General features: G+C 42.4%; 3 protein-coding genes across 4 annotated transcripts in view; 1 reads left to right on the top strand and 2 right to left on the bottom strand.

Moving 5' to 3' along the window:
* The window catches only part of LOC129859683 (collagen alpha-1(XXVIII) chain-like), a 28,862-nt gene extending 23,219 nt beyond the window's left edge, over positions 1–5,643 (bottom strand). Inside the window, exons 1-4 of the mRNA XM_055929746.1 lie at positions 5,489–5,643; positions 3,928–4,502; positions 1,196–1,216; positions 1,006–1,065 (exon numbers count right to left, since the gene is read on the bottom strand). Coding sequence (XP_055785721.1) covers positions 1,006–1,065; positions 1,196–1,216; positions 3,928–4,502; positions 5,489–5,630 — 798 coding nt within the window. The 5' untranslated portion in view covers positions 5,631–5,643. The remainder of the gene's footprint in view (positions 1–1,005; positions 1,066–1,195; positions 1,217–3,927; positions 4,503–5,488) is intronic.
* A 6,232-nt stretch (positions 5,644–11,875) lies between these two features.
* LOC129859679 (ATP synthase subunit beta, mitochondrial) lies at positions 11,876–17,592 on the top strand. The gene is made up of 9 exons (XM_055929741.1): positions 11,876–12,030; positions 14,102–14,275; positions 14,464–14,638; positions 14,838–14,959; positions 15,051–15,235; positions 15,813–16,094; positions 16,227–16,439; positions 16,803–17,004; positions 17,324–17,592. The coding sequence occupies exons 1-9, from the start codon at positions 11,928–11,930 to the stop codon at positions 17,419–17,421; spliced, it is 1,554 nt and encodes a 517-aa protein (XP_055785716.1). The 5' UTR covers positions 11,876–11,927; the 3' UTR covers positions 17,422–17,592.
* Positions 17,593–20,368: 2,776 nt separating this feature from the next.
* On the bottom strand, positions 20,369–24,722 carry LOC129859677 (retinol dehydrogenase 7-like). 2 transcript variants are annotated; one of them, XM_055929740.1, is made up of 6 exons: positions 24,614–24,715; positions 23,966–24,028; positions 21,815–22,129; positions 21,364–21,622; positions 21,003–21,166; positions 20,369–20,786 (listed from the first exon to the last, which is right to left on the bottom strand). In XM_055929740.1, exons 3-6 carry the CDS (start codon positions 22,125–22,127, stop codon positions 20,563–20,565), a joined length of 960 nt encoding a protein of 319 aa, XP_055785715.1. In that variant the 5' UTR covers positions 22,128–22,129; positions 23,966–24,028; positions 24,614–24,715; the 3' UTR covers positions 20,369–20,562. The 2 variants fall into 2 exon arrangements, with proteins under 2 accessions (XP_055785715.1, XP_055785714.1); XM_055929739.1 differs by lacking the exon at positions 23,966–24,028 and having other exon boundaries at positions 24,614–24,722.
* Positions 24,723–27,679: the final 2,957 nt, after the last annotated feature.

The following is a 27,679-nucleotide window of genomic DNA, read 5'->3' as shown; positions in this document are numbered from 1 at the left end:
CATCTCAAGACATCAGTCAGGAAGTTAAAACTTGGTCGCAAATGGGTCTTCCAAATGGACAATGACCGCAAGCATACTTCCAAAGTTGTGGCAAAATGGCTTAAGGACAACAAAGTCAAGGTATAGCAGTGGCAATCACAAAGGCCTGACCTCAATCCTATAGAAAATTTGTGGGCAGAACTGAAAAAGCGTGTGCGAGCAAGGAGGCCTACAAACCTGACTCAGTTACACCAGCTCTGTCGGGAGAAATGGGCCAAAATTCACCCAACTTATTGTGGGAAGCTTGTGGAAGGCTACCCAAAAAGTTTGTCCCAAGTTAAACAATTTAAAGGCAATGCCACCAAATACTAATTGAGTGTATGTAAACTTCTGACCCACTGTGAATGTGATGAAAGAAATAAAAGCTGAAATAAATGATTCACTCTACTATTATTCTGACATTTCACATTCTTAAAATAAAGTGGTGATCCTAACTGACCTAAGACAGGGACTTTTTACTCTGATTAATTATCAGGAAAAATGAGTTTAAATGTATTTGGCTAAGGTGTATGTAAACTTCCGACTTCAACTGTATTTACTTATGTGGATATCGTGACTGCCTTTGACTCCAAAAAAACAAATGCATCCTTATTAGATCAACCGGAAACATACTTTTTTATGTAACCTATAACAGCAGAATTCTGCAGATTTTCCCAAGACGATATCTGTCCCAGCTTGCTAATCATAAAGTGAAGCAGGAATGTTAAGCATTTGCCACACTATCACTGCTTCAGGGAAGCAGATACGAATCGCCTCTAACCACACAAATCACTAAAGCATACCAAAGCCCCTCAATTATCTCACGTGTAAGCATCAAGGCAGGCTTTGTGTGTTGGTACTGTACTGTCCTTCAGTTTTTAAGTAATCGCCTACTACAGGATGTTCAGTTCGAAAGGGGGCTGTGATCTCAATGTATTGATGTCGAGGGGAGCTTGAGGGTGATGTTGGTCATGTTCAGAAACTTACCTGGAGGCCAATGGGTCCCCTCTCTCCCTTGTCACACGCACACTTCAGGGCCAGAGGACACTTAAACCACAGGGACACAACATAGGGGGTCAGACAGGGGTTCAGACTCCTAAAGAGGGGAGTTCATTGACTAATGTGTGAAAAGGCTGCAGTATATCAAGATTAGTAGGCCTAGATAACTAGGACTTACCCCCTCATCAGCCAACTCTGTCTGTGAAATGAGAAAAACAAAGAATTGGTCAAAATTTAGTGCGCTTCATATTTATTCTACACATACAGTATCTCATGGCGAGACAGTGACTGTTGAACAAAGTCAGGACATTCCTCTCCCACTCGGCGCAGACATTAGTTCAACGTCTAGTTTTGATTTAAATTTGGTTGAGGTGTCAACTAACGTGAATTCAACGTGAAATCGACAAAAACTGTCACCATGTCATTGAATTTAGGTTAAAAGTTGGGTGTAAAAAATGCAAGTCCCTCACGTTGATGACGTTTTTGCAAATCCAATCAGTTTTCCATGTTAATTCAACGTCATCACATTGAATTTTATTGTTGAAATGATGTGGAAACAACTTTGATTCAACCAACTTTTGCCCAGTGGTTCTTTTCCCTAAATTTTGGCGACAAACACGGATTGCTAATGTTTGCTTATGTTTATTCATGTTGCTTGCGATTTCAATCAGATTCCTACTTTTATACAGCTCTCATACTGTTATACAGAAAATTAAACACAAGCAGCCTAGCTTTAACGTTTAACAACGTTTATTAGAGTTTAAAGTTACATTGTATCCCCGACGTGTAGGCTATACCACCGCGGAATGCTTTGTGGACTGGTTATTTTAATGTTGATTGATGAAATACCTGTTTAGGTGCATTTTGGATTATCCCAGTGATATGGGGTTGGGCATCTAACCTGTTCAAGTTGTTCATTTCAGGAGAGTTTAGGCTGGAGTTGTAAGGTCTGCTTTCAACTCACACTCTCAAACACGTATATCCCTTGAACGCAACTCCCTTTCCAGCCCACTTTGCCTTTTGCCTATTCCCTGCCTGTACTTTAGCCTATCGGATTTCCTGTTATCAACCAATTGCCTGATCTCCCGGACGAGGTTACTATCCTTTTCCCTGCCTGTACTGTTGCCTGTTAGGACCCCCTGTGTATGACCTTCTGCCTGCCGCTGGACCCAGCTACCTGCCACCTCCTGTGGTCCTTTACAAATAAACATCTGCTGCGCTCTGCGCTTGAAACCAGCTCTCTGTCTCCCATCGTGTTCATTACAGGAGTGACAAGTTTTCCCAGGGCTCTCTAAACTCAGCTGTGTGACTAGTTCTTAGTCCATCTCAATCTCTGCCTCCATCTCACTGTACAAGTCTACTACAACCTCCAGCACCTGATCCTGTCAGCTGGAGGCCTAATCCTAAAAAAAAACTGGTCGAAGAATGATCCTGTTGCCCAAAACCTGTTTTTCTCCAAACATAGTTTTTTTTGGTCTGGACATGAAAGCCAGCCACATTCTATATGGAGGGGGAATGGTCGAAATTCAACAGAAACAAACACAAACCACATGCAATGGTCAACATAACGTCTCGGAGCATCCAAAGTATATTTCCGCTCGCAGAGAAGCACTTGAAGCCGCCACAGAAGGTCTGTTATTTTTACAGTGAGAGGATTGGAGCTGATCCCGCCGGAGACGGAAGCATACAAGAGATAAAAAGACAAGCTAATGGGACAGACAGCCTTATGACATACAGATGCTGCCTGAAACAGGATGAAGCCGCTGTGTTGACTGGGTGCTATTGGGTACCCGAACGCAACTCGAACCAGTCTATATGGATCTAGCAGTAGAGCGCATAGCTAATGCAAATGCTGCTGGTTAATGTGGATTTGATGACCCGATTTTCTTGATTGTGTTATGTCGAACACCTTCGTCAACAATTGGTTGAGAAGTCGAGTGGTGTGCGTGAGACTCGTTGAGCTATTCAGCCATGCGTGATCTTGCTGAGCTTCCTTCCTACTGCACACAGCAGTTTTCCACAAAGAGTTTTAACATAGAACCAATGTTATAGTTAAACAGGTCCTGAACTCATATTGTGTCCCTAGACCTACTGTACTGTTTCATTCCCTAATTAGTCTTATTGGACAGACATCAAAGGGTTAATTTCCATGACTACTTATACCTGAGGTTTCAGTTAAAAAAGAATGTGGTTAAAATAGTTTGAAACACCAGAATGGTTTCCAACAAAATGCCTCAGAAACACCAGCCAGGGGCCACAGTCAAAAATATTGATGTCTGCATTTCCCCATGTCAGGTGAAGACTAAACAAGGTGCTAGAGCGATAACAGCAGGAATATAAAGGTACTGTGTTTGTGATGACAGAGGGGACCAAATCACCAGGAACTATGACAACCTTAGCAGGTGCAGCGAGTTGAAACCACACAGGATGCCCCCAAAAAGCATCAAATATTCTTAGTCCTAGACTGTTAGGAGATGCTTAAACACTAAATATACATGAGTCCTCTTCAACCGGCAAAGATAAAGCATGCAAGTCTTGACATGAGTAAGCCTACATAATATTGTGTAATCCAAATATATTTGCATCCATTTCTTCTCAAACCGTTTTCAAGGCCCAGCTTGTTGTATACATGGTAATATCCAAAGAGTGATTAGCAAACTATGGCCCAGAGGGCGCCCTGTTTTGACAAAACCTGATTTGTCATTCCGAGGGTGAATGCCAATTCCCAAGAGGGAGGAGTCCACACAGATTTAAAATGCCCTACCATAAGCAGTTATACAGCCATAAGACACATACAGCAAACTACAGAGACCTTTTTTTGTCTAGACACCTGAAAAATGTGGACTGAATTTACATCTCAACGAACCACAACCTAAACCAGATGACGAAACGTGATGACGTTGCTCTTACGATCTCTTTGATGACCTTGTTCACGATGCCCCTGTCCTGAAGGTTATGGAGGTAGCGATTGGCTGGGGAGCTAGCCAGCTGGCGGAGCTGTGCCACGTTAGAGATGTCATTGGCCGCGGGCGTGATGCCCACCATGAAGAACTTCACGCCCTGGTTTTTGGCATCGATCACGGCGGAGAAGATGTCTGGGTTCCTGGGGTGGGAGATGCCGTCCGTTAGCAGTATGGCCACCCTGATGCTCCCTGGCTCTGACTCCTCCATGTAGATCTTGGTCAGGTTGGTGATGGCATAGGTGGTGTAGGTGCCGTGGCCGATGTATCCGATCGGTGCGATGCGAGCCTTGAAGTTGGCCAGTCCGCGCCACTGCTTGAAGGTCTGCTCGATGATCACATGGCTGCTGAATTGCAGGAGGGCGGCTCGCGAGCTGAGAGCCCGGCCCGTCTGGAGATTGACTCCCTGCAGGCGTTCAACCACATCTGTGGCAAACCTCTTCTCCTGGGCGTGGTTGTCCTTGGCGCTCTCTGAGCTGTCCACCAGGAAGGCCAGCTCCAGGCCACAGTCATCATTCAAAAGTGCTAAGAACATGAAAAGTGTTAACCAATTGTTAATTTATCATGTACCATGCACATTACACAAGACGTAGCTAGCTACTGCTAATTTGTCAGTCTTTGGTTGGCAGAGGGCAAAGCTGGGGTCAACCCCATTTCAAAGCAGCAGATCCGATATGGGTAAAACTGGGTGCTTTCTCATGTCCACCGCTAACACCAAAGAAGGATCATTCATCAGTTCAATCACCATGTACGTACCAGGTACAACATTAGCTAGCTACATTACGTAAGTGGTTCACAGAGCTAGGGGTCACTACCATTTCAAAACAGGAGATCAGACCTGGGTCAAACTAGGTACTTTCTCACATCCAGCTCAAGACCAACATTGGCCAGCAACTGACCACAACTCTGAAGGTTAGGCTAGACCAAAGTCAGAAGCTTAAATTCTGAGATACTGAACCTTAATGACTCCGAGAGAAGATTGAACCCAGAAAAGATCTGATATTATTTATTTATCAAGGTGGAAGTGAAGCTTGGAGGGGCGCCATGACTTGAACTGTGAACTGATGTTCCTGATTCCTGTCTGATATCTAAAAGGCTCTAGAAGAAACGAATCACACAAGGCATCCTAACCTACAATATTTTTCAAGGAGCGAGGGCACATATCCAATATAAACTGTGAATAAATCATATTTATGTTCAAAGAAACGTGTCAGAAAGAAAGTGCCCGGGGATACCCAGCTCTTGAGAGAAGAAAACGTTCAAGGAACAGAATGGTTGCCACTGAGATGGATGGGTTTCTAAGCCTGGCTGTGAGATATAATCATTTTTAAGTGGATCCCATCATTTGCCAATGACTCTTTAAAATTTGATTTTCGGTGATGGATGCTTTACCTATGTAGTATTTTCAGAAGTGAAGATATCCTATCAATTCTAGCCAACACTAACTATGTCTCAGAAAAGCTTTTCTGTGTCTCTCCTTTCAAACGAATAAATATTTTCGGGACTCTTACATTGGCCATTCTTGGGTATGACGTTGGTTGTCAGTAGTTTGTTCTTGGCTCTCCTGTCCACGGTTCTCTCATCATAGTCATCCTGAGCCCAGAGACTGTGGAGTCTACAGAGCAGCAAGAACCAGTACAGAGAAGGGGACATCACCACCTGTTCTCCTCCTCTGAGAGAGAGAGAGAGAGAGAGAGAGAGAGAGAGATAGAGACAGCCAGAACAGCAAATTCAGCTTGTGTTCAGGTAGAAACTTGTCTCACATGAAAATCTGCACACCAACACAGAGGTGCAAAAGTCCACCATTGACTGAGACCCATAACCTGTATCATTGTAACTTGATCCTGCACATACTCACAATACAGTGCTGCAGGCTCAGGTCTCCAATATACTCAGCTCAGCGTTCAGGATTGGGAAAGATGAACGTGAGAGAAAGAGAGAATCAGAGGGAGCAAGAGAGGCAGAGGAAAAAATAAGACAGTTTCAAGTGTTGTTCAGGTTAAGTTCCACTTAGACTCCTGCTCTTGTCCTGCTCCTGTGATGGTGTCCAGTCTGCAGGATGGGAGCTGGTCAGATCAGGTAGGATGACTGCAGTACGGCAGCAGTGAGTAGAGGGTCTGTGGAGGTCTGTGCTCTGTTTCACACTGGGTTCCCTGAGTTTTTTTTAGCTGCAGCCATCCTCACACAGACACAGTGAGTACAGTAGAGACAGAACCAGCCCCCTTTCACTCACAGCCACTCCATGTTTGGAGAAGGGTGGGGCAAGGAGCTTTCGTGGGGCAGGGCTAAGCTGGGGGAGAGTGTGGGGGTGAAATGTTATTTTTATAATAGTTTTGTATTTTTATAAATGGGGGTTGGGTGGGCACCTGTGGGCTGTAATAACAAAGATCCATTTTATTAAGACTATAGTCGTAGTCAGTTTATAGGCCTTTGTCCGTTTTGGTTTGTTGCCTTGTATCTTTTACTATTATCCACTGGTGACCAGGGTAAATTCCCATTTCTGCCCCATATTGACCTGATGTCTCATTCTGGGAATAATAGCTTCCGGAAGCCTCACACACAGAACAAAACAAAGCTTTTTTGTAAGGAGACTGGTAGTGATATACACTGCTCAAAAAAATAAAGGGAACACTTAAACAACACAATGTAACTCCAAGTCAATCACACTTCTGTGAAATCAAACTGTCCACTTAGGAAGCAACACTGATTGACAAAAAATTTCACATGCTGTTGTGCAAATGGAATAGACAAAAGGTGGGAATTATAGGCAATTAGCAAGACACCCCAAAAAAGTAGTGATTCTGCAGGTGGTGACCACAGACCACTTCTCAGTTCCTCCTCCACGTCTCCTGATGTACTGGCCTGTCTCCTGGTAGCGCCTCCATGCTCTGGACACTACGCTGACAGACACAGCAAACCTTTTTGCCACAGCTCGCATTGATGTGCCATCCTGGATGAACTGCACTACCTGAGCCACTTGTGTGGGTTGTAGACTCCGTCTCATGCTACCACTAGAGTGAGAGCACCGCCAGCATTCAAAAGTGACCAAAACATCAGCCAGGAAGCATAGGAAATGAGAAGTGGTCTGTGGTCACCACCTGCAGAATCACTCCTTTTTTGGTGGTGTCTTGCTAATTACCTATAATTTCCACCTTTTGTCTATTCCATTTGCACAACAGCATGTGAAATTTATTGTCAATCAGTGTTGCTTCCTAAGTGGACAGTTTTATTTCACAGAAGTGTGATTGACTTGGAGTTACATTGTGTTGTTTAAGTGTTCCCTTTATTTTTTTAAGCAGTGTACTTCTAGGGCTCTAGGCAGCGCACCTTGCTAGCACAATTTTCCATGATTCACATTCATGTGAAGGCACTAGTCTTTGGCTGCAGCTGCAGGGGGTGAGGCAAGACTATAAAACTGTTTATAAGAATAGCTGTAGCTGCTCCTCCAGAGAATTTAGCACTCCAACAATCCGTTTCAGTTCACAATACCATGTTCACCTTGTCTTTATGGATTGGCATTTTTTAAATAGGAAAATATATTTTTTAAACTTTTGATTCACTCCACTCTGAGTTGAAAAAAAAATTGGGAATATAGAGCTCATGCAAAGGTAGTAAAAATTCAAACCCATTTCCCTGGCCGCCAGACTTCTGGCCGCCAGAAAGAGAATCACGCAGCTCTGCTCCAGCTGTGCACTTGGTGGTGACAGCGTGTTTTTTTATAGCCCACAGTATTCCAAACCTGGAGGCAGAAAGCAATCAGAGGTGAGCTGCCACTCAAGAATGCCGTCATGAGAAATAGGCCTGCTCAAATCTGGTTCAGATACCTCCCCCTTTCATGGGAAGACAAGTAAAACATGGTGAGGATCTCTCCAACACTTCTTTTATGGTGCTGATCAGCCCAAAGGGATCTCTGCACAGTTCAATTTAACCATCAAGCAACTATAATGTTTCACGGTTTGGTTCATTTCAAGTTGAATTCATGCTTAATGACAAGATGGTGATCTGATATCTTTTCCCAGTGTGATGTACATATCGTGTGGTGCATGTACACATGTGCAGTAAATTGAAAAGAAGTTTGGCAAGGACATAAATTCAGCTTTTCCTGATAGCTGATGACATAATTTTAACATAAACTCGAGCAGCCAGGTGGTTAAAAATCATCAATCCATAGCATCTCTGCACATTCTCAACCAATACTTAATGCAATTCACAATGTGCTTGCAATCTGTACAGAGTTGCCGTTCTCTTTGATTTCCTAGTAGTTTAGGACTTAGTGTAGGGATGTCCCATGGATCCCGGATAGCACTAACCAATCTAGAACATGTCTGTGGAAGGTCAAAGGTCTCCTGTAGATCGTCTCCCATCAAAGTGGTCATGTCACGGACTGTCATGAAACGCAGTACAAGCTGCTTTCATCATAATGAATGGCTGAGGTGTCGGTTGAAAGCACCTCGAACATTGGTGTGAAGAAAAGCATGAAACAGCCGGTGAAGGATTTCCAGAGAGGTGTGGCAAACATATGAAAACCTCAATTGTGGTTGGCAGGGAATGTTGTAGCATCCAATCTAGTCCAGTGTCTGGCTTCTGATCCTATATGTACTTATGAAACTGCGCTTCGAAAGTACCAGTGCATATTTCAGTAACACTTTCAGGTATACTGAAAATGATTTATAATGGGTTACAAACGGTTAGTTATTCGTTTATAGATACCAGATATGCCAAATACCAGATAGAAAGTTCCATAGACAACACAAGGCCACTGAAAATAATTTACGCTGAGTGTACAAAACATTATGAACACCTGCTCTTTCAATTAAATAGACTGACCAGGTGAATCTAGGTGAAAGCTATGATCCCTTATTGATGTCACTGGTTAAATCCACTTCAATCAGTTTTGATGAAGTGGAGGAGACTGGTTAAAGAAGTATTTTTAAGCCTTGAGACAATTGAGACATGGACTGTGTATGTATACCATGAAAGGGCAAGACAAACAAATAAGTTCCTTTGAACGGGGTATGGTAGTAGGTGCCAGGTGCACTGGTTTGTGTCAAGAACTGAAACTCTGCTGGGCTTTTCACACCCAACAGTTTCCCGTGTGTATCAAAAATGGTCCACCACCCAAAGGACACCAAGCCAATTTGGCACAACTGTGGGAAGCATTGGTGTCAACATGGGCCAGCATCCCTGTGGAATGCTTTCGAGTTCTTATAGAGCCCATGCCCCGATGAACTGAGGTATAGAGTGTGTATGTATGTCTTAACCAGACAAAACCATCTTAAGAATGTTGAAAAGCCCTGACTCATGTGTAGACAAAGCCCGAGGAGACAGGGGCATGGAAATCATTACCACAGTACTTCAGTAACATTCATCCATTTTCATAGTTAAGGACAGGAGAATATTTATTTGGAAGTTGGTTTGACAAGCTGGCCGATACCTTATCTAAAAGGCTTAAAAAAAGAACTGAGAAATAAATAGTTATAAAAGTACTTATTTTAAAAACTGCAGACTTAAAGTAAACGCACATGGCTGGTGGCTAAAATCAATGGCTCTTCCACACAGTCAGGAAACACACCTTTTCAAGAAAACACAGGCCCCGATTAAACATTACAGGCTCCTGTGCCGATTAGCCACTCCCACAAATTAGGCAATACAATACAAAGGAAAAGTTTGGAGATTATAGAAAGTGCAGGTTATGGATCAAATGAATTATGAATTGAAACAGAAAATAAATAGCATTGCAACACTATAATTTACAGTTTAAAACTGCAATAAATACCTTAAATCCATATATTATAGTAAATTTTCCATAGTGAAGGCTCTCTTTCACAGTTGTCATGTAGCTTACTTCAGTTCCCATAACAGAGGATATTCCATTTATTACATTACTGGGATTCTAACACTGGTTGGTAGCATTCATGACCACACTTAATTCCACATGTTGCAACAAAAAAAGAGAGCATGAGGATAGAGAGGAAGCACCAAAATGTATAGTGCAGCCCCACACTCTAGTGGAAAGACAGTGTATGTGCTGAAATCGAGCTTGTGCACACTGTACATAGTGTTCTAAACACAGTCTGGGTGTGGAGCTGTGTACAATGCCTTCGGAAAGTATTCAGACCGCATGACTTTATCCACATTTTGTTAGGTTACAGCCTTATTTTAAAATTGATTAAATTGTGTCCCCCCCCCCCTCAATCTACACACAATACCCTATAATGACAAAGCAAAAACAAGTTTAGGAATTTTTGCTCATTTATAAACAATTTAAAAACTGAAATATCACATTTACGTAAGTATTCAGACCCTTTACTCAGTACTTTGTTGAAGCATGGCAGCAATTACATCCTAGAGTCTTCTTGGGTATGACACTACAAGCTTGTATTTGGGGAGTTTCTCCCATTCTTCTCGGCGGATTCTCTCAAGCTCTGTCAGGTTGGATGGGGAGTGTTGCTACACAGATATTTTCAGGTCTCTCCAGAGAGGTTTGATTGGTTTAAAGTCCGGGCTCTGGCTGGGACACTCAAGGACATGCAGAGACTTGTCCCAAAGGGACTCCTGTGTTGTCCTGTTGGAAGGAGAACCTTCGCCCCAGTCTGAGGTCCTGACCGCTCTGGACAAGGTTTTCGTCAAGGATCTCTGTACTTTGTTCCGTTCATCTTTGCCTCGATCCTGATTAGTCTCCCAGTCCCTGCCGCTGAAGAACACCCCCACAGCATGATGCTGCCACCACGCTTCACCATAGAGATGGTGCCAGGTTTCCTCCATGCGTGACACTTGGAATTCAGGCTAAAGAGTTAAATCTTGATTTCATCAGACCAGAGAACCTTGTTTCTCTTGTTTCTCAGTTTGTCTTTTGGCAAACTCCAAGTGGGCTGTCATATGCCTTTTACTTTGGAGTGGCTTCTGACTGGCCGCTCTACCATAAAGCCCTTATTGGTGGAGTGCTGCAGAGATGGTTGTCCTTCTGGCAGGTTTTCCCATCTCCACAGAGGAACTCTAGAGCTCTGTCAGAGTGACCATCAGGTTTTTGGTAACTTCCCTGACCACGCCCCTTCTCCCCACCGATTGCTCAGTTTGGCCAGGCGGCCAGCTCTAGGAAAAGTGTTCTTGGTTCCACACTTCTTCCATTTAAGAATGATGGTGTTCTTGAGGACCTTCAATGCTGCAGAATTTTTTGGTACCCTTCCCCAGAAATGTGCCTCGACACAATCATGTCTCGGAGCACTACGGACAATTCCTTCAACCTCATGGCTTGGTTTTTGCTCTGACATGCTCTGTCAACTGTGGGACCTTATATAGACAGGTGTGTGCCTTTTAATGTCTAATCAATTGAATTTACCACAGGTGGACTCCAATCAAGTTGTAGAAACATTTAAATGATGATCAATGGAAACAGGATGCACCTGAGCTCAATTTTCGAGTCTCATAGCGAAAAAAAATCTAAAAACCTGTTTTCGCTTTGTCTTTATGGGGTATTGTGTGTAGATTGCTGAAGATTAAAAAAAAATCAATTTTAGAATATGGCTATAACGTAACAAAATGTGGAAAAAGTCAAGGGGTCTGAATACTTTCCAAAGGCAATGTATGTTTGTGTGTTGCTGTGTTTTGGGGAGATGAGTATTCACTTACTTACTGCATTATACACACAAACACAAACACACACACGCCTATTGTGACCTTGAGTTTGAATGTTATCTAGGTTGTTAGAACATTGTACATGATTATTCTTGCTGAATTGACATGATACGTGATTTGTAATGTTGCGAAGACAATTACAAGTGTTGTAGTATGACAGTAATATGTGGAAGTAGCAATCAATGCAAAATAAATCACGAAGTGCGCCTGCTCAGTTTGGCCCTGAAGTTGCGCGCACGCTCAGTTCAGCTCCGCGGTCATTCATTATAAAGGCACAAGTCGTTTCGTCTCTTTCCACCTTCAGCCATTTTGACAATGTTAGGAGCTGTGGGACGCTGCTGCACCGGGGCTCTCCAGGCACTTAAGCCTGGGGTCCAGCCCCTGAAGGCCCTTGTTGGCTCTCCATCTGTCCTTGGACGTAAGTTTTGCAAGCATATTGCATGTTACAGGGGTAGCGAATGAATTGTAAAAACCGTTTGGCGCAGAACTGGTATTAGGCTAACTGCTAGTTAACTTTAGCCCAAAACAGAACGCTGTCATCTGTGTAGCAGGCCTCACACTTTTTACCATCGTTAATTTCGTCTACTAATTTTATGTTGAACGTGGAACTTACGCCATGCATTCGATTTAATTGTTATATTAATATGTGACTTAAGTACATATAGCTGAGGGACATGATTTTTGTGTAAATTGAAATGACCTTTGTATGACATGAGGTTTTGAGGCTCGCGCTAGCGAGTCCATACTGTGGCTAGTTAGCCAGCTAAGTGTCATTCAATTACTAATTGAATCACTGTCGGTGTTATTTCGTAGTCAAATAGCTTGGAACGAGTAGGAATGCATTTACAATTATTTTGCTTTAACTAACTAAACGTGTGAATAAGTCAAACTGCGTCTGGTTACAGTAGTTTGCTAGCCGTTACATTAACATCTGACAACTAGCTAGGGCCAACTTATTGGGCCAAGTTACAAAAATGCCAATGTCACCTTAGTAACTCGGTTGGCTTGACATGTGTAAGTCTTCGAAGGTATTCGTTTTTTAAGAATTTAACTAGATAGCTGATTACTTTAATTACTGAGCTGTAACAATTCTCCTGCACGACATGGCCGAAAATACTTGACATTGAGTTTGCTTCGGTGTTTCAGACCTACCAACTTGCACCCATTTTGCGTACCAACTACGCAATTCTGTCGGTTACGACATCCGAGTTAAAAGTACTCAGAAATCAATAGGGCCTGAATTTGATTTGCAGTTTACTAAAAAATAAATCTAACGTCCCGATTCTCGAGCTGCAACACAGATATGTACGGAGTTTGTCAACGGACTTGGCGAGTAATACATCATTATTCGACGTAGCCCTTCCTGCTTGTTGTGATGCGGTGTTTGCCAACTGTACGTAAACACATGGACAAATCCCCTTTCGACTCCCTGTGTTGTGGAAAGGTAAACACTATTGTTTCAAGTGAACGTTAGCGAACATAAGATGGACATTCAGTGGGCTCGAAAGTGCCAGCAGTTCACTCGCATGTGTTAGTGAAAGAAATTAAATGCAAATACGAAAAATAACTGATCTCATTTGTGCTAGTGTGATACAACTAATGGGACGCAGAATTAAATGTATTTTCCACGTAATATTACGATGATCACGCAACCAAATAGACTAACTGCATTTGTGATCCACGTCACAAAACATTACTGAAGTATAATCAAAAATAAATAAGCATCTTAGCATTAAATGGAGTCTGGAGTTTAGAAAACTGCGCGATGAAGAATTGGGTATCCGGTATTAGCTAAACGGCAATGCTTCTAAAATGCCTTTGCACTAGATTTGAGATTTTCTCAATTTCGAAAATCTGAAATGATGTATGTGCGGCAAAGAAATACAATAGGCACGTTTATATAGGCTGAAACACTGGCCTCTTCTAGCGAACAGCGTTCAGATTCCCTTTGTGGTAGCCTACTTAAGCTTTGTGGAGCCAGTTTGCAGTCTGTTTATTTGATACTGATGCTCTGCTTCAGACATTTGTTCTTATCATATCAGTTAATGGGTTTTTATCATGGATAAGACTTTTGTACCTAAACATAACTTATTTGTTTTATATAAACAAACTCTGAGAATGAAGGCCCTTTTGTGATAAGAGTTAGATCTTGTTAGTGACTTTTACATGTGGAAATGGAATGCTGTCAAATTGTCCAACCTTTTTTAGGCTTTATTTGATACAATTCTATAATTGCAATCACTCAGGAAAGAACCCTATTTCGGCGCGTGGTATGCATGCGAGTTGACTCCAATTTGCTGCGCGTGTCTTGTACTCTAAAGTTTGACAGGTCTGGTGTATGCTCTTGTGCACATGGCTAGCTACACAGGTGATATTACATTTCCAACTCTGCATTGTGTAGGCTAGCTTGGAAATGGTCAGCAGACATTGTGTATTATTGATATTTCACTCACAAGGTCATACGGTTTTGGGTCAATGCACTTTTACAGGTAGAGACTACTCTGCACCTGCTGCTGCTGCCGCTTTCGCCCATGGAAGGATCGTAGCGGTCATCGGTGCCGTCGTCGACGTCCAGTTCGATGAGGGCCTCCCACCCATCCTCAATGCCCTGGAAGTTGCTGGTCGTGAATCCAGGCTAGTGCTGGAGGTGGCACAACATCTTGGTAAGTCATTTGGCCTGCATTTAGAGGCAGCCTAATTTGTATCAAATTGTCATTTTTTGCCAATAATTAGGCAGAGATCAGAATTTGTCTACTTCTGTAAACACAGCCATTGTTTGCAAAAACATTGTACCAATATTGCATAATCAATAACATATTTCATCCCAATAAGCTGTTATGTTGACTTTCAGGTGAGAACACTGTGCGTACCATTGCCATGGATGGTACAGAAGGTCTTGTCCGTGGACAGAAGGTTGTGGACACTGGCGATCCCATCAGAATCCCAGTTGGTCCCGAGACCCTGGGCAGAATCATGAATGTCATTGGAGAGCCCATTGACGAGAGGGGACCAATCTCCACTAAGCAGTAAGCACTTTGTCTTATCAGCCAATTCATAGTTTTAGATATGGCAATCACAATATTTACATCCATATTCAATTATTTAATGCATGACTACTAGAATTGTCTTGAGACTGTATGAATGATACGCAATTGAAAATTGCTTGTTTGAAGTGAAGTGTTGGCTCTTACTATACTTTAAAAAAAAAAAATGTTTTTAAATTAGGACCGCAGCCATCCATGCTGAGGCCCCAGAGTTCACTGACATGAGTGTGGAGCAGGAGATCCTGGTAACTGGCATCAAGGTGGTAGATCTGCTGGCTCCCTATGCCAAGGGAGGCAAAATCGGTACGTGGGACAACCAACATCCTCATTGTTACACTTTTTTGCAATTAGCTAATTAAAGTTTAATGACAGTAAATTGCTTTCCTTTCTATAGGTCTGTTTGGTGGTGCTGGTGTGGGCAAGACTGTGTTGATCATGGAGCTGATTAACAACGTGGCCAAGGCCCATGGTGGTTACTCTGTGTTTGCCGGAGTGGGAGAGCGTACCCGTGAGGGAAATGACTTGTACCACGAGATGATTGAGTCGGGTGTCATCAACCTGAAGGACGACACCTCCAAGGTGACCACCTGGTTACATTTGACAGTCATAAGCAGGTGCCTCTATTTAAGGAATCTTATACAGATTGATGGTATTAAGTTGGCACAGGGAAAAAATATCCCCCAGTTGAATGTCAAAATATAAGGTGCAATATACAGGAGTCGCTCTGACATTTCCTGGTTGCATAAATCCAAAGTCGGGTTTCCCAAAAAGTTACATATTGTAGCTGATCACCAGTCTGGAAAGTTGACCTGATTACCTACTTGACTTGATGCTCACATCAGCCTTTCTCCTTTACCCTTCGAACACACTGACAGCGTCATTGCATATTGGGACACTAGAATTGCATTCATTTCCATTGAAATGCTATGTTTGCTTTGCGGAGGTAGTTGCAGTGTGTTCGGTGTGGTACATGCGCTGTATTTATAGAATGCATGTGTAGACTGACAAATGGTAGCAAAGGTGAATGTTGTATACATATCCAGATGATGCTGCATACTATTTTGCACAATGACTGTCAGTGTGTGCCGACGCGTCAGTTTATTATGGGTTGACCTAGATGTATTCTGTAACGGTGCCCTCTCGTCCAAACCCCTAGGTAGCGCTGGTGTACGGACAAATGAACGAGCCCCCAGGCGCCCGTGCCCGTGTGGCTCTGACTGGTCTGACCGTGGCGGAGTATTTCCGTGACCAGGAGGGTCAGGATGTGCTGCTCTTCATCGACAACATCTTCCGCTTCACCCAGGCTGGCTCCGAGGTGTCTGCCCTGCTGGGTCGAATCCCCTCCGCTGTGGGTTACCAGCCCACCCTTGCCACTGACATGGGTACCATGCAGGAGAGAATCACCACCACCAAGAAGGGTTCCATCACCTCTGTGCAGGTAAGCTGGAGTTCAAGCAGCATAGGCCTGTTGGAGGTCCATGCTAACATGGCAGTCTGTAGTACCCAATAGTCTGACATGGCTTCAAGACTGAAACGCTACTTGTGACTGTAACAACCTGTCTTCTCTAAGGCCATCTATGTGCCAGCTGACGATTTGACTGATCCCGCCCCTGCCACCACTTTCGCTCACTTGGACGCCACCACTGTGTTGTCCCGTGCCATCGCTGAGCTGGGTATCTACCCCGCTGTGGATCCCCTGGATTCCACCTCCCGTATCATGGACCCCAACATTGTCGGCGCTGAGCACTATGACGTTGCTCGTGGCGTGCAGAAGATCCTCCAGGTTAATGTCTTATAGCCCCCTCAGTGTATCGGTCACCCCAACATTGAGTTTATTTATGTATTTAACAGGGACAGTGCACATTAATCTGTTTCAGTAGAAGTGCTGGATTTAGTTACCTGGCAAATTTTAACTGTACACACTGGCAGATTATTAAACCATTCCCATGACAATGAGCACATGCAGAGCAATGTAGAACAAGCAACATGTAGCATGCAGAAAGAGCAATAACGATGGCGTAAAATGCTTAAAAGCAAGTGATAGACACCTCACAAGCTCTGGAAATGGAAAGCGGCAGTATACAGATTCTAATAATGAAATACCGACCTTGCCCCTAACATTATGCCTACAACTCTCCCCTCTCAGGACTACAAGTCCCTGCAGGATATCATTGCCATCCTGGGTATGGATGAGCTGTCTGAGGAGGACAAGCTGATTGTGTCTCGCGCCCGCAAGATCCAGCGTTTCCTGTCCCAGCCCTTCCAGGTGGCGGAGGTCTTCACTGGTCACGCTGGCAAGCTGGTGCCACTCAAAGAGACCATCAGTGGCTTCCAGAGCATTCTAAATGGTATGTATTACTTGTGATTAGGTTTAAAGATACTCTGCGATATGACGTAGATATGCAAAGTAAAAAGCTTAGTGGGTCAATTTCTGCAACTACTAAGAGTGTTTGAGGCGTGAGGTTAAACTTTGCTGTTTTGGTGCCGTGGCGCCCATGTAACTGAGTCAAATCATGCACATAGTCTTGCAACTTGCTTATCGCAATAGCTGCAGTGCTGCTCTTGGCAACATTTCGGTCAGTCTACCTTTAAATGTATGAATTTCCTTGGTGTTGTCGGTGTGAAATTCTGATTCTTGAGCTAAGTGTGGTCATTCTTTCCCTCCAGGTGAGTACGATGCCCTGCCCGAGCAGGCTTTCTACATGGTCGGACCCATTGAGGAGGTGGTTGAGAAGGCTGCACAGATGGCTAAGGATCTTGCATAAGTTCATCTGAGGGGAGGAGGGAGAAAAGCAAGAAAACACAGGGTTGTGTAGAAGGCACACTTGATTTGTATGAATGTCACATGCAAAAATTATCTGTATTGTCATCCTGAAAAGTTATATTTAATGTTTCCAATGAAAGAAGATGGAATAAAGATCTGTCTTGACAATTTGGCTTGGTCTCGACTGTATATTTTTTAGCATTTTTCAATGTATTGTAATGTTGCAATACTATTCTGCTCTGGGTGCTGTCAGACTGGTTGTAAAATGTCATCATACAGCACTGATCCACTAGATGGCGTTCAAAGGCTTTGTACAATGCTTCAGTGACTAAATTAAACGGCTGTTAAAGTTGAGGGGAGTTTGTCATTCCTTGCACAAAGTGCAGTAAGATGCTTTTTAGACCAGCATGTGATTTTATAAGAATAACAGGAACTATAAAATGCTGGCTGTTGGCTTACTGCTGCGACATAAGTCATGTTGACGTTATAAAGGTGAAATATGCAGAAATCGCTCTGCCATTACATGGTTGCTAATAGTTTGCCTAAATTCATTTGTGACAAGCCATGTAAAGAATAATTGTACCCTCTAAACCGCTGTGAAACCTCGTTCAACAACCAAAAAGTATTTGATGCTGGTGTATAAAGACTAATGGGAAAGATGTACTGCTTTTTAGACACGCTTTCAAAGAGTAATGGATCCAAATAAACTTGATTGGGTTGCTCAAGTTAAATACAGCTATGAAGACGTTTTAGAAAACGAACTACAGCACTAACATGCAATCCAGATTCCTACCACAGCTGCAATTGTAAAGGCCATCTGACATTAGTTATACTAGACAATTTCTTTGCTGCAGCTACATTTTGACAAATGGGTGGAGGACAAGTTTGAACTCGCTAGCCCTGCTGAGCAGAGAAATGGTCACGTGAACATGTTTAATGTACAGTACCAGTCAAAAGTTTGGACCCCTACTCAATGTTATTTTTACTATGTTCTACACAATAATGAAGACCAAACTATGGGAGCTTGTAACAAAAGTTAAATATTTTGTATTTGAGATTCTTCAAAGTAGCCACCCTTTGCTTTGACTGCTTTGCAGTTTTGGCATTCTCTCAACTTCATGAGATTGTCACCTGGAATGCATTTCAATTAACAGGTGTGCCTTAATTTGTGGAATTTCTTTCCTTAATGAGTTCGAGCCAATCTGTTGCGTTGTGACAAGGTAGGGGTGGTATATAGAAGATAGTCCTATTTGGTAAAAGACCAAGTCCGTATTGTAAGAACAGCTCGAATAAGCAAAGAGAAACGACAGTCCATTACTTAATCTTGAAAATGTTAAGTACATTGAAGTTTCAAGTGCAGTAGCAAAAACCATCAAGCACTATGAAACTGGCTCTCATGAGTACCCACACAGGAAAGGAAGACTGAGTTACCTCTGCTACAGAGGATCATTTCATTAGTTATCAGCCTCAGAAATTGCAGCCCAAGTAAATGCTTCACAGATTAAGTAACTCTTCAATTGTTCAAAGGTGACTGTGTGATCAGGCTTTCATGGTTGAATTGCTGCAAATAAACCACTGCAAAAGGACACCAATAAGACTTGTTTGGGCCAAGAAACACGAGCCGGTGACATCAGACAGGTTGAAATCTGTCCTTTGGTCTGAGTCCACATTTGAGATTTTTGGTGTCTTTGTGATTTTTGGTGTCTGTTAGACGCAGAGCAGGCGAACGGATGATCTCCGCAAGTGTGGTTCCCAGTGTGAAGTATGGAGGTGGTGTGAGGGTGCTTTGCAGGTGACAGTCGGTGATTTATTTAAAATTCAAGGCACACTTAACCAGCATGGCTACCACAGCATCTGGTTTGCGCTTAGTGGGACTATCATTTGTTTTTCAATAGAACAATGACCCAAAACATACTTCCAGGCTGTGTAAGGGCTATTTGACCAAAGAGAGTGTTGGAGGGCTGCATCAGATGACCTGGCCTTCACAATAACCCGACCTCAACCCAATTGAGATAGTTTGGGATGAGTTGAACCGCAAAGTGAAGGAAAAGCAGCCAACAAGTGCTCAGCGTATGTGGGAACTCCATAACAACTGTTGGAAAAGCATTCCAGGTGAAGCTGGTTGAGAGAATGCCAAGAGTGTGCAAAGCTGTCAAAGGCAAAGGGTGGCTACTTGGAAGACTCTAAAATATATTTTGATTTAACACTTTTTTGCTTACTACATTATTCCATATGTGGTATTTCATAGTTTTGATGTATTCTCTATTCTAGAATGTAGAAAATAGTACAAAGAAAAAACCTTGATTGAGTAGGCGTGTCCAAACTTTTGACTGGTACTGTATAAGGTAAAAATCTGACATGGGCTGCAAGATCGAAATAAGTGTGTAAATGTTTCATAGACATACTTATCTTCTAGCAATATTTAAATTTTTTATAGAATTTTATATTTAATTCCTGAACGTAGAGGTATTTGAATCATAGCGGCTAATATCAGTGAAGTTGAGAGAATCTGAATGATTCAAAGCTTGTAAACTTCCTTTTTGGTCACTTATAAATGACTTAAATGTAATGTAAATGTTATTGCAGGTTGACCTTCAACATACCAATATCAGCACACCAAGGACAAAGACTGTCAAACCTTGACCTTAATCCCCATTTATCTTGTAAAGTTTTCAAAGACCAACCCAACACTGCCCATGTCATACTGGCCAGCGATGGAAGAGGAAGCGAGACATCCCACTAATTTTCTGTTTCAATGGAGTCAATGAATTAAGTAGACCAGACCCAGCTGCGATTGAATAGGTGTCCATGGTAGAGTCACTCCCTTAAGTAAACTGTAACTGAATTTTTTTCCAATGATGAACGGCCTGAGTGAACTGTCTTCAGTTATCCACTATCTTTGATACTGGCATAGAGAATGCACTTAATAAACGAGGGGAAACAGGTGGTACCAAATAGCAATTATGGCTTTTATTTTGTTGTCAGAGGTTAAACCATATCTGTAGCAAAGCTTACATCATACTATATTTCAGCCTGCAGACCGGAGGATACAAGAGTGTTATATACATTAAAGACAAGCAATAGCACAGGACAATAATGTATTTGTTCTGACAGCATAAACACTGACAATCTTACGTCAGCCTTAGTAGACAGCCTTGGCTGGAATGATGGCTTTCCTGAGCAGTAGCCAGTCGACGAACCCGGTTGGCATGTAGGACATAGGGATCCAGAAGAGCTTGGCGTCCCACCCTGGCGAGTAACGGGTGCGAGGACGGACTGCAGAGACAGCGTGCTCCATACAGCTCACCACCTTCATCAGGTCAGCGTCGGACATCTTGTCAAGCTTCTCCCTCATCCTCACGTCCACTAGAAGGGACAGGGAAGTCTTTAGCTATTCAACATGGCCACTTACACTAGAACATCGGGGTGAATAATGCTTTCTGAATAGATCAAATCCTTTGCAAGACTGATGTCACAGAGGGCAGACAGAATTTTAAAAAAGCCCAATTTTGCATAGGCTATAGAAAACATTTGTGCAAATTAATACATTCCAGAATGTAGGAAAATAAAATTTATATTTACCCTTGTCCAAATAATCATGTCCATAATCATCTCTGACTTCTTGTGGCATCTTCTCCCACAGCTGCTTGAAGTTTTTCCCCAGGACTATCCAGTTGGTCATGGTGGTCTTGAAAAAGCCTGGCTCAATGCAGAGGACTTTGACTCCGAAAGGTACCATGTTTCTCCTGAAAAACAAGGTAACAAAACTTCTGTTTACAAAATTACCTCTGATATGTTACAGATTTTTATAGTTTCATTCGCTGAAGTCAAACAGTTAAGGTAGTATTGTTTATGGTTCACCATTGCTAGATTACCAAATGTATGTATAAAAAAAAACACTGATGAAAAATATGGCATGGATAGGATGATGTTCTTGTTTCACCTGAGACTGTCATTGAAGGCCTCCACTCCATACTTAGACACGGTGTAAGGTCCTCCACCTGGACTGATCCTGCCGAACACACTGGCTACGTTGACCACGCGACCCCTGGCCTTCTTGATGAGGGGCAGCACACTCAGGGTGACTGCGATGACCCCGTTCAGGTTCACGTCCAGCATGGACTTGTAGTCATCAATGGTCAGCCAATCACAGGGGGCTGAGGGCATGGCCACGCCTGCATTGTTCACCACAGCCCACAGGCCTAGAAGGTGACAGGTCATTAGGTAGCATTATTTCACAGGTGTTTGGTAAGAAGAGGACACAAGGACAGAGATACCGGCACTCAACATGAATGTCAACACATGTAACTGAACTGGTAATACTGCATCATTTGACTGGAAACAAATGATGATGATAGGACTGTTTGCTTTTCAATATAAACACTGACACTCACCCCTAGCCCCAACTTTGTCTTTAATCAAAGCAGCTGCTTTGTCGACACTCTCGTTCTTTTTGACATCCAGGTGGAGGGTAGTGAATCTGCCTGAACAGGCCTTCCTCAGATCTTCCTCTCCCTTCTCTGTGAAGCAGGATGCGATCACAGAGAAACCCAGCTCGTCCAGATGTTTGGCCAAAAGGTTACCGAAACCAGAGTCACACCCCGTGATGTAGACATATTTGTCTCCTTTTTCTGGGACTCTGGGGATCTCCCGGAACCAGCGGTACAGGTAGTAAAACACCACCAGTCCAAGGAGGTAAAGAAACATGTCTGGGACAGGATGAGACAGACAGCCTTTTAATAAGTCATCTCTAGTTTATCAACATTTTAAGCTAAAGGTTCTGATCTGTTGTGTCAGCCACATTGTATAAAACAGGTTTTTAGATGCTAGTGGTTGTATTAATTTGGGATCTATCGCATCCCACAACTGTCCCAGACTATGTTTGGAATATTTATTTCTCACACAGAATTGAATAGTCAACTTTTGTACTATGGGGGAATAGTAGACTGACATAGGCTAGTGATTTTGCTGTTCGTTAGGCCAACTCATCTTGTTGGCTGATGAAAAGTAAATGTGGACAGTTCTTCCAATATCTTCATTACGCAACACGAAATTGGATAAGGATGCACGCAGTTGCGTCTCCAATGGGTCAGTCTTAACTTGTAGCCTGTGAGAAAGACCCAATTACGCGATGAGAGCCTTGTGGATTGCGCAGCACTCAAGGAGAAGGGCACAACACAGCACCTGGGCCACAAAATGTATGGATTTTTTTAGGGTGCATTACGGCCACAAAGGGGATGCTGCCGTTAAAATCGAGGCATTATCAAGTGCTTGTCAAATTGTGAATGAGACACTATTGGAGTGTGTACAGCCTGCGCAAAAAAAACTAAGCAGAGGTCATGCCTTTCAAGCGACTTTTTTCAAATCATCATTAGAGTCTCATCATGCAGCCTTACAATGTATAAAAATCCAAAAAAATACCCCAACATTTGTAGAACAACTAAAGTTACATTAATAACTCTAAATGAAGCATAACTCTAAATGAAGCATGAAGTAACTATTTCTTTGTTAACCGTTCAACACAGAATAGCCGCGGCATGTGCGCACTCCCTCAAATCGTTTGGAAAAAATATTCATATTTTATTTCAGCTTTGTTCAATTTTATTCTTCATAATATAAAATAATGCCATGGAATTATAAGCAAATCTTGTCTGCTAAATGAACTAGTGTAGCCCACAGCCATTTGGCATAGCCACATCAAGACAACTCAGAGTATGCTATTAATTTCTTCTGAAATATACTATATTTTCTTCATATCATGCTTTTTAGACCTGTTTAAAATAAATAATGGATTTGTGAAAGTGTAGGCTACATTCAGTGGTGTAAAGTACTTAAGTAAAAATACTTTAAAGTACTACTTAAGTTTTTTTGGGGGTATCTGTACTTTACTATTTTACTTCACTTCACTAAATTAACTGAAGAATAGGATGTACTTTTTACTCCATACATTTTCCCTGACACCCAAAAGTACTCGTTACATTTTGAATGCTTAGCAGGACAGGAGAATGGTCTAATTCACACACTTAAAGAGAAAATACCTGGTCATCCATACTGCTTCTGATCTGACAGACTCGCTAAACACAAATGCTTTGTTTCTATATTATGTCTGAGTGTTGTAGTGTGCCCCTGGCTATCTGTAAATTAAAAAACAAGAAAATCGTGCGATCTGGTTTGCTTAATATAAGGAATTTGAAATGATTTATACTTTTACTTTTGATCCTTAAATATATTTGAGCAATTACATTTAATTTTGATACTTAAGTATATTTAAAACCCAAATACCGTTTCACTTTACTGGGTGACTCACTTCTTCTTGAGTCATTTTAAGCCCCACCCACCATTCCTCAGTATACCAAACAAAGTGCTTAGGCCATCACAGCAAGCTACAGAAATATGCACATTACACAATATGCAGTTAGACATACATCAAGTGGAATGATAGGATCTGCCTTTTACAGTTCATCACTAATATGCGTCTTGGAACAGTAGCTTATAGTAATAACGTTATTGTAGCTATACAGTCCGTAAGATCATCAGGGAAATACTTTGAAGATCAACCACAATTCATGGAGAGTTCATTGAAGCGCTTGGAATGTCCGATACACAGGCTGGAACAGAACAAGGATCAACAGTTATTATGTGCCGGTTTCAACCTGTACTCTTGTGTAGTTGCTCTTTGTAAATGATCCACTACAAAAATGAGCCAATGTCTTGCCAAAATGGCCCTAAAACCACAACTAACAAATACGATTGAAAATGTGGTTCAAATACTCTGGAAGGAATATGTGCAACACTCCTGCATTTCTATCTGAGTGTAATGTGAATCTCATGTTATATGCAAGTTCTCGGTGTTTCAACGAACACAACATGTACAGTCAGGGCGTTGACATAAGTGAAAATCCAATGAAACCATATCAAAGTACTTTTTTACTATTGAAGAAAATAAATACTGCAAGTAGGATTATATAGTGACGAGGTGACCTAAATAATGTCCAACTATTGTCATTAATGCATTTTTATTGAAAAAACAAGATAATTCGTGAGCGCTGTCAAACTCTCCATTTAAATCGCATGAATGCACACTGCCCATCACATAATAATACATATTTGTTCGATCAATTATGATATATTGCCTATCCTCAACTTTTGCATGTTCAAGAAGACTACAGTCTGGTGGAATATTGAAGTCTTACCAGTCGGAAATGTTCCACGCTAGCGCAACAAAGTAACAGTTTTCATAAACTACGCAAGACCACGCCAGCGCAACAAAGTAACAGTTTTCATAAACTAGGCAAGACCAAACTATGCACAAGGACGTCACATGTCTAGCTCTGACCAATCGGAGCCAAGTTATGTCATTAGAATTAATTAGGTCAAAAATGATTTGATTACACCTCCTTTGACAGGAACTTGAAAGCGCTTAACATTCTCTTGACTTCAATATGGAAGGAATATGAAAGTATTCCTTCATCCATATTTCATCAATGTCTAATAGATGACAAAAAATGAAATTAGGCCTACATATTACATTGCATATTAAATCCCGATATAATTAATACAAATATGATTTTTACAGAAAATGTGTTTTAAAATATGGTTGTCATGGATTATCATTTCAGATTTACTGAACAAAAATATGAAAGCAACATGTAAAGTGTTCTCCCATGTTTCCTGAGTTGCGTCGAAAAACAACATTGATGAATACGCTGATTCGGTGAGCGAGTTAATTAGCAAGTGCATTGGTGATGTTGTACCCACAGCGTCTATTAAAACCTTCCCCAACCAGAAACCGTGGATTGATGGCAGCATTCGCGCAAAACTGAAAGCGCGAACCACTGCTTTTAATCAGGGCATGGTGACCGGTAACATGACCGAGTACAAACAGTGTTGCTATTCCCTCCGCAAGGCAATGAAACAAGCTAAGCATCAGTATAGAGACAAAGTAGAGTCGCAATTCAACTTCTCAGACACGAGAGGTACGTGACAGGGTCTACAGTCAATCACGGACTACAAAAGAAAAACAAGCCCAGACAGACTTAACTTCTTTGCTCCCTTTGAGGACAATGCAGTGCCACGGCCCGCTACCAAAACCTGCGGGCTCTCCTTCACCGCAGCCAACATGAGTAAAACATTTAAACGTGTTAACCCTCGCAAGGCTGCAGGCCCAGACGACATCCCCAGCCGCGTCCTCAGAGCATGCGCAGACCAGCTGGCTGGTGTTTTCACGGACATATTCAATCCCTTATCCCAGTCTGCTGTTCCCACATGCTTCAAGATGGCCACCATTGTTCCTGTTCCCAAGAAAGCTAAGGTAACTGAGCTAAATGACTACCGCCCCGTAGCACTCATTCCGTCACCATGAAGTGCTCTGAGAGACTAGTCAAGGACCATATCACCTCCACCCTACCTGACACCCTAGACCCACTCCAAGTTGCTTACCGCCCCAATAGGTCCACAGACGATGCAATCACACTGCCCTAACCCATCTGGACAAGAGGAATACCTATGTAAGAATGCTGTTCATCGACTACAGCTCAGCATTTAACACCATAGTACCCTCCAAACTCGTCATTAAGCTCGAGACCCTAGGTCTCAACCTCGCCCTGTGCAACTGGGTCCTGGACTTCTTAACGGGCCGCCCCCAGGTGGTGAGGGTAGGTAACAGCATCTCCACCCCGCTGATCCTCAACACTGGGGCCCCACAAGGGTGTGTTCTCAGCCCTCTCCTGTACTCCCTGTTTTTGCTGGGATTTTTGCTCACCGTTTTTGTGATCATTTTGCCCCCACGGGGTGAGATCTTGCGTGGAGCCCCAGATCGAGGGAGATTATCAGTGGTCTTGTATGTCTTCCATTTCCTAATAATTCCTCCCACAGTTGATTTCTTCAAACCAAGCTGCTTACCTATTGCAGATTCAGTCTTCCCAGCCTGGTGCAGGTCTACAATTTTGTTTCTGGTGTCCTTTGACAGCTCTTTGGTCTTGGCCATAGTAGAGTTTGGAGTGTGACTGTTTGAGGTTGTGGACAGGTGTCTTTTATACTGATAACAAGTTCAAACAGGTGCCATTAATACAGGTAACGAGTGGAGGACAGAGGAGCCTCTTAAAGAAGAAGTTACAGGTCTGTGAGAGCCAGAAATCTTGCTTGTTTGTAGGTGACCAAATACTTATTTTCCACCATAATTTGCAAATAAATTCATAAAAAATCATACAATGTGATTTTCTGGATTTTCTTTTCTCATTTTGTCTGTCATAGTTGAAGTGTACCTATGATGAAAATCACAGGCCTCTCTCATCTTTTTAAGTGGGAGAACTTGCACAATTGGTGGCTGACTAAATACTTTTTTGCCCCACTGTATGTATATACTGTACTCTATACCATATACTGCATCTTGCCTATGCCGTTCGGCCATAACTCATTCATATATATTTCTATGTACATATTCTTATTCATTCGTTTACACTTGTGTGTATAAGGTAGTTGTGAAATTGTTAGGTTAGTTTACTTCTTAGATATTACTGCATGGTTGGAACTAGAAGCACAAGCATTTCGCTACACTCGCATTAACATCTGCTAACCATGTGTATGTGACAGATAAAAGTTGATTTGAGTTTAAATAAAAGATACCAGAAATGTTCCATTTTCCATATTTATCTCACATTTTGTGCATACAGTTCTTTTCATCCCTGTTAGTGAGCATTTCTCCTTTGCCAAGATAATACACCCAACGGACAGGTATGGCATGTCAAGAAGCTGATGAAACAGCATGATCATTACACAGGTGCACCTTGTGCTGGGGAACAATAAAAGGCCACTCTAAAATGTGCAGTTTTGCCACACAACACAAGTTTTGAGGGAGCGTGCAAATGGCATGCTGACGGCAGCAATGTCCACCAGAGTTGTTTCCAGATAATTGAATGTTCATTTCTCTACCATAAGCTGCCTCCAACGTCATTTTAGAGAATTTGGCAGTACGTCCAACCAGCCTCACAACCGCAGACCATGTTTAACCACGGCAGCCTCCACATCTGGCTTCTTCACCCGTGGGGTATTTCTGTCTATAATAAAGCTCTTTTGTGAGGAAAAATTCATTTTGATTGGCTCGGCCTTGCTCCCAAGTGCCTATGCCCTCCCAGGCCCACCCATGGCTGCTCCCCTGCCCAGTCACGTGAAATCCATAGATTAGGGCCTAATGAATTCATTTCAAATGACTGATTTCCTTATATGAACTGTAACTCAGTAAAATCTCTTGGATGTTGCGT

This window comes from Salvelinus fontinalis, chromosome 7 (genome assembly GCF_029448725.1).
Source record: "Salvelinus fontinalis isolate EN_2023a chromosome 7, ASM2944872v1, whole genome shotgun sequence".
NCBI lineage: Eukaryota > Metazoa > Chordata > Actinopteri > Salmoniformes > Salmonidae > Salvelinus > Salvelinus fontinalis.
This window is presented reverse-complemented; position numbering and strand designations above follow the sequence as displayed.